Source organism: Rhagoletis pomonella, unplaced genomic scaffold, assembly GCF_013731165.1.
Source record: "Rhagoletis pomonella isolate Grant_MI unplaced genomic scaffold, Rhpom_1.0 Rhpom_scaffold_00001, whole genome shotgun sequence".
NCBI lineage: Eukaryota > Metazoa > Arthropoda > Insecta > Diptera > Tephritidae > Rhagoletis > Rhagoletis pomonella.
The window spans coordinates 49,741,584-49,749,023 of record NW_023458555.1 but is presented as its reverse complement, the minus strand read 5'-3'; the positions used below and the strand labels follow the sequence as shown (position 1 = coordinate 49,749,023).

At 37.5% G+C, this 7,440-nt stretch overlaps 1 protein-coding gene across 2 annotated transcripts in view; it reads left to right on the top strand.

The window, feature by feature from the left end:
- The first annotated feature begins 1,187 nt into the window (after window positions 1–1,187).
- LOC118745917 (chitin synthase chs-2) overlaps window positions 1,188–7,440 on the top strand; it is a 32,980-nt gene continuing 26,727 nt past the window's right edge. For both annotated transcript variants that reach the window (XM_036479589.1, XM_036479579.1), the window contains exons 1-3: window positions 1,188–1,441; window positions 5,819–6,062; window positions 6,131–7,360. In XM_036479589.1, the coding sequence (XP_036335482.1) occupies window positions 1,329–1,441; window positions 5,819–6,062; window positions 6,131–7,360 (1,587 nt within the window). In that variant the 5' untranslated portion in view covers window positions 1,188–1,328. The remainder of the gene's footprint in view (window positions 1,442–5,818; window positions 6,063–6,130; window positions 7,361–7,440) is intronic.

Here is a 7,440-nt window from a genome sequence, read left to right as displayed (position 1 = left end):
TCACTCATTATTAACAGAATACTTACAGTGAAAATAACAAGGATCGGATGACTACAACATATATCTTCCATACATCTGATTGTTCAGATATGGGATTTTACTGTAAAACTCCTTTATTTGAACAGCTAAAACCGATAAATTTCGTAAGATATTTTATAAGTAATAATACAAAGTCTACTGAGAAAATCATTAAAATCTATGCTGTATAAGCTTTATCTCCTATAGCACTGATTGTTCAGATACCAGTTTTTGCGATATATCTCCTTTATGTAGGAAACTAAACCCAATAAATTGTGTTACCGGTTTACATACCGATCACATAGCGGTGAAAATCACTTAGATTGGTGCCATATAAAGTATATCTTCCATACCTCTGATTGTTTAGATGCGATTTTTTATATAAGTATGTAACTCCTCTATCGATGTATGCAGATGTATTCAAAATCAGTAATCTGTCAAACTAAAATTTGCAGATGTTCATGAAAGGTATGAAGCCTTCGGCATAGCCGAAGACAGCGCTGCTCTTACTTGTTTTTTAATTAAAAATTGTTTATTTTTTAACCGTTTCATTCTCTGTGCTTTATTTAAAAACTTTCAACAAAATTTCGTAAAAATTTCGAGTTTTTTAATTAGATTTCTTAAAAATATTTTGAGTACTCAGTTTTGTAGCCCATTCAATTTTAATATAATAAAGTGCACGTTTAAGCTAGCTGGGACTTATCGTAGATTTTTGGAAACCTTTTTTCATATAAAAAAAATCGTCGAACATAAATACTTCGTATGGAAGAAAATCACTACCAAAAATTAACGGTAAGCCCTTGCTCCATGATTCAAACTTTCACTTTATTTTACCAAAATTGAATAAGCAACCTGCAGACTCCAAATATTTCTAAATCTAATACAAAATCTCTAAATTTATACGAAAGTTTGTTGATTTTTTTTTTTTAATATTGCACAAAGCTTGAAATTTGTATTCATATGGTTTTTGTTAAAGAGTAAACTATATTTTCATAAAAAGTAATTAAGAGTAAAAAAAAAAATAATAAAATTAATGGTCAAACTTTGTGAGAATGTGAGTGTTGCATAGTAATAATAAGCACTTTATTTTGTAACATATCTTGCGATAACTGTAAACCATTAACTCCAACTGAAAAGCTTTTACTAAACTCTTTTTTTTTTTCTTTCAATTTCATCTTCTTACAGCTCCTTCAACTCAATTAAAAATCACAAGAAAGGGCAACAACGGCGTTCACTTTAGTTGCACATATCAACAGCAGCACCGACAAGCGTAACAATATTTTCGTGTTCGAATTGTGAAATCGTGGGAGATGTCTGCCGTAAGACATCGGCCCCTGGCACCGCCGGGCAATGCCGGCGACAGCGATGACAACTTCACCGATGACGAGAGCACACCATTAACCCAAGATATTTATGGCGGAAGGTAAGCTAAATATATTCACATATATACATATGTATGTATATATACACACATGTACATTAGACCAGGGGTTCTTAAACTTTTAAGATGATGGAACCCTTACTAAACACCTTTCATTTTATGGAACCCCACATCAAATTACTAAAAATCAAAGGCAGTGCGTGTCTAAGGACACGTTTTCGAGATTTGCAATTTACCGTTATTCAGCTTAAAACAAAAAGTGGTTCCACTTAATCACGAATAGCTTACGAACCAATTTAACAATCTTAAAATGATATAAGTCAAATCAAAGCTAATAAAATTCTCTATAAACCATATATACATACATCACTGTCTGATAGAGCTGATAGGTTCTGACAAATTAATTAATCATTCCAGTTTTTTTTATCTTCTAATAAAAAAATGAAAAAAATCAAACTTTCACAGAATAAAAATTTAAAAAATAACAGGTTCTGTGCCAAATTTTTGCATTTGTTCTAAAGCCTGTTCTTTTAGAAAAAAAACTCAAGTTATTGATGAAGAACATCGATAGATAAAAAAGAAATAATGAGTGGTCAAATGAAAATGCGCTAAATATTTTTTGTATGAAATATGAGCAGAAAAGCGTGTTACTCTGGTGTACGTGGCGAATGAGTATCTTTCTTTCCTGCTCATTTTTCACACAAAAAATCTTTTTCAACACTAGTAACTTGATTTTTTTTTTTTTTGTAACAGAACAGACTTTAGCACAAATGCAAAAATTTGCGCATAACCAGTAATTTTTTTAATTTTTACTTCTATTAAAGTTTGATTTTTTTCGTTGAAAAAAAAATAAAAAAAAAGAATGGGCTGATTAATTAATTTGTCAGACACTATAAGTCCGATCGGAACACGATGTATACACGGTTTATGGAGAATTTCATTGGCTTTCATTTGCCTTATTTCATATTAAGACTGTTAAATTGGTTCGTAAGGTGTACGAGATTAAAAGGAACCAATTTTTGCTTTAAACTGAATAACGGTAAATTGAAAATATCTCGAAAACGTATCCATAGAAAAAAAATTTACACTATTTTCGGAACCACCGAGCATTTCTACATGGGAGTTGGATATTGGCATCCATTGAACATTTTTCCTGTAAACCAGTGTTATTGTATAAAATAGTAGTTCGATATAATGTCTGAAAGTTGCATGCTCATTTCTGGGGTGGCATCCAATTTCGACATGAATTTGTTTTTTGTATACTTGTAAGCTAAAAACCCTGTTAATAGAGTACGTTGTGACAAAAGGAAGATGAGTTTTTTAGCGACTTCATGATATATACTCTTAAAACTAACCCAAAACTCTTTCAGAGACACAGATTCAAATTTGTGTTTCAATGTAGAAGTACTCTGGAGATCTATGAAAGCTACCATCCGAAAACTAATCTGAAGATTTCAGGTGATTTACCAAGTGCCCAGTTATGATATTTCACATTTCATTCGGCAATTCTTCGCGATGCCTGTAAAAAGTTCTATATAACCCTTTGGTTACAGCGGCCAACAACACATACCGGTTAGAAAAACAGAGCTGGCAAACGCACGCTCAACGCTCTTATGTAGGTATGGCACTCAATTTAAAATTTTAAAAACTTACGTTCGGCAAAAAAAAAAATATTTGTGTTTTCAAATTGCCTTGCAAGGAACACTTTAGAGTCTAAAAGTCTAAAGTTTAGACTCATGGATGTACAGTGAACATTTTTTCTGGTTCGGTCTAATGCACACACTTACACATTTAAATGGTTATACTCCTTTGTGCTGTCCAATAGATGACTATTAGTGAACAAACCCTCAAACCCGCACTAGGCCTATCACACAATAAATTTTCACTCCAAATGTGTGAGTATATAATTGCACGCAACGTGCTGCTTGCTGCATACGGCGCGCAGGCGCATTGACTATGATAGCTAAAGCGGCAAAATGCTATGCGTCGCTTTGTTATTTATTGTCGGTTGCTTTGCGAAAAATTGCAATTTATGCAAATTACGCTGTAAGTGAACTGATAATGAAACAATAATGTAAGCGGGTAACTTGGCTTTGTGGCGCATGGCAGCAGTGATGGGCATACTCAAATGTAGGATGTTTTTTAGAAGGGTAAAATTTTAAATAAATAAAATTTTCGTTAAAAATCCCTTATACCAAAACCGAAAGAAATCGTATGACTTTTAATCTTATGTTCTTACTCATAGTAACTCTTACTCTTAACTCTTACTGCATAAAAACTACTGAACGTCTGTTGAAGCTTATTGTTGTTATTATCATTTTGAAACCTGGTTATACACTGCTCCTCAACCATTCTCCATTCAACCATTTTAAATTTTGCAACCCACGACATCATTTTTTCAATACTAATCGCATACTCAAATTGCTCAACAGTATCAAATACATACTATTCGATACTCGATACTATTCACATCACTACGCGGTGTATAGCATCTGATGCCATTCTGTTTCCTTAGATAAGAGCATGATAAAAACATAGCAAGGTAGAACCGTTCTCTCAATTTGTCGGCCATGATTTTTTTTTTGAAGTTTGCCTACATTTTAAAATCATATGAAAGTGAAAATAAAAAATTGAAATTGTTCGAAATTGTTGTTGCTTGAGATTGAAAATGAAAATGTGTGTGTGAGTTTGGGAGTAAATTTAAAAATTAATTTGTTTGGAAACGTCAAAAGTGGCTCTCAGCGGTTCTACCTTACTATATTTTTATCATGGATAAGAGTCATACTCTGTCAGATTTCTATGCTGACATTGTCATCGGTCCTAATGTTATTCCAAAATAAACGAGGATGGTTGATTGTAATATGGTAGCAGGTGTTTCGCTTTATCCTCGTTCATTTCCAGACCCGCTAGGAGCCTAGCTTCTCCATTTTCCTAGACGACAATACCTTGCCTCTACCATAACCATCGCTTGCAAGAGAGTACACGCACGATTGCCTGTTCTATGGTGATGTGCAGTGGCTCGAGCGCAAGAACTATCTAGAGTTCGGTTGTCGCGCATATGCACATTGCTCCAGTAATGCAAACACCTCCAAACGTTATAGTTTGGTGGGAGACTGTGTCACCGTGGCTAGTGCGGTTCTGGAAGCCCAAGCCACCGCCCCGTATGTCACTATTCGTCATACTATCATGGAGTACATCCAACAAATTATCTTTGGGCTGCACTCCCAAAACTTGCCTGCTAAGCGCCTGCCCATCATTGGTGCCCTCGTAGCTTTTGATGTGGACGTGTCAACGTGAGATCTCCACAAAAGCTTAGGGTCCAGTATTTGACCCAGATAATTAACCTGGGCGGAAACCTTCATTCAAAGTTATATTCCTCATACCTGAAACGGTCCTTTTCCTGGTTTATGATACGATGACCGTCTTTGAGGAATTGATATTAAATCCCACTTTAGCATACCAACTGTTCGTTAAGTATAGACTTTTTTTTATTATATTGCAAAGGGTACTGTCCAAGTTTTCTCTAGTTATAATGACTATGTCATCCGCGTACCCCTCGAAGCGGATGCCATTTTCCAAGTGGATTTACAACGGTTCGTCAACTACCAAGCTCCACAGGAGTAGTGGCAGTACCCCCTTGCGGGCACCTTTTTTTTTTTGTTTGCAACTGTACCACTCAAGCCCAAATTTTAATCTCAGTGATTCTTATTGGGATTAGTCTGGGTAACAGTGGGTTGCCCCATCCGTTTCTCAAGTAGCACTTCGGAGAAATTGAAAGCCCTTCTCCGGGACTGGCCGAAACTTTTCATCAACTCCTTAGTCGGTGTCAATTACAGACTTGTTTATATAGCGAACAGATTACTGCAAGACGGACCGAGAAACGCAGACGCAAGAGTGGGAATTGAGTCCCATGAATAAATCAACGCCCAAGAATATTCTTAAAAAATTTAAAAAAGTATAATTAGCCACACAGAACTAAGTACATATATATTTACATACATATATACTACGCTAGAGCAAACCTCACCTAACTAGTAACAAACAAACTTGAACTATTTGCCTGACCTCACACATTTTGCTTCGTGTTGCCAGTGCCCACCGCAATGAAGTTAGGTGCCGCTCAGCAGTCATAATTAATCACTTTTACTTTCATAACAATTATAACAAACCTAAGTACATACAAACACACGCCATTACTTACATACATACATACACGCCTACTTGAACTACAGGCGCAAAGATAAATGAACTGCCGGAACTGATTTGTATAAACTAGTTTAATGCTAAATGCTTCCTATGTACCATAGTAATTAACCGCACCCCACAAGCAATAAATATGTCTAACTATGTAGTTCTTTATCTGAGAATATGAAAACCTTGATTTCGATTTATTCCAACTAAAATTCCCTTTGTTTGCAGCCAACGTACAATACAGGAGACCAAAGGCTGGGATGTATTTCGTGATCCGCCAATCAAGATCGAAACCGGCTCGACGGCCAATCAGGAATGCCTGGAGATCACTGTGAAGATTATGAAAATCTTTGCGTATTTTTTCACATTCATCATAGTGTTAACGGGTGGGGTTATGGCGAAGGGCTGTGTACTATTCATGACATCACAAATACGTAAGGATAAGAAAATAGAATACTGTAATAAGGATTTGGTGAGTAAAAGTAAAACAGTAATCATTCGTCATACATTTAACACAACTGCCTTTCATCTTTTTTGTAGGGCCGCGATAAAACCTTCGTTGTGAGGTTGCCGGAAGAGGAGCGCATTGCTTGGATTTGGGCCTTAATGATTGCGTATGCAATACCCGAAATTGGCTCCTTCATACGTTCGGCGCGTATTTGCTTCTTTAAGACCTTTCGTGCGCCCAAAACAGGCCATTTTCTTTTCGTAACGCTAATGGAGAGTCTGAGTTGCTTTGGTACGGCGCTACTGATGTTCGTTGTGCTGCCACAAATCGATGCCATACAGGGCGCCATGTTGACCAATTGCCTGTGCGTAATACCCGGCATACTGGGACTGTTGTCACGCAACGCCAAGGAGGGCAAACGCGCTGTGAAAGTTATAATCGATTTGGCAGCAATCGCGGCACAGGTTACCGGCTTTGTTATATGGCCGCTGCTCGAAAATCGTCCCGAATTGTGGGTCATACCAATTGCTTGCGTTATGATCTCTTGCGGCTGGTGGGAGAACTATGTCTCGCCACAGTCACCCATCGGGCTGGTGCGCTCAATGGGCCGCATAAAAGAAGAGATGCGTAGCACGCGCTACTTTAGTCACATGTTCATTTCCATATGGAAGATTTTGTTGTTTCTGTGTTTGGTTCTCTTCATATTTTGGGCGCAAGGCGACGATCCCGGTGATATATTCAGCATGTATGGTGATGCTTTGGGGCCACACAAGATTTTAGTGGATGAGCTGGCTACCAGTCTGACCGGAAATTTGCCGGACACTTTAGATGCAGCCAACATAGATAGTATTGAGATTGATGCCGCGCACAACACAGTCATCTATGTACTGTTGTTGCAGATTTTCAGCGCTTACCTTTGCTACATCTTTGGCAAATTTGCTTGCAAAATTCTCATACAAGGTTTCAGTTATGCCTTCCCCGTCAGCTTGACGATACCTATCACAGTGTCACTGCTAATCGCAGCCTGCGGCATACGCATCGACGATCCTTGCTTCTTCCATGATACCATACCGGACTATCTGTTCTTCTCGAGCCCACGCAACTTCCGCTTCAACGATTTTGTCACACAGCAAATGGCATGGGCGTGGATATTATGGTTGCTCAGTCAGACTTGGATTTCGCTTCACATCTGGACACCGAAGTGCGAACGTTTGGCCACTACCGAGAAATTATTCGTGCGACCTATGTATTCGTCATTATTAATTGACCAATCTATGGCCATGAATAGGCGCCGGGATGATCAGGCGGACGTGAAGACGGAGGTGGGTGCAACTATAAGTTATGATTTTAGATAAAAGTGAAAATAATTTTGTATGTTTTCCTTAGGATCTCTCGGAAATCG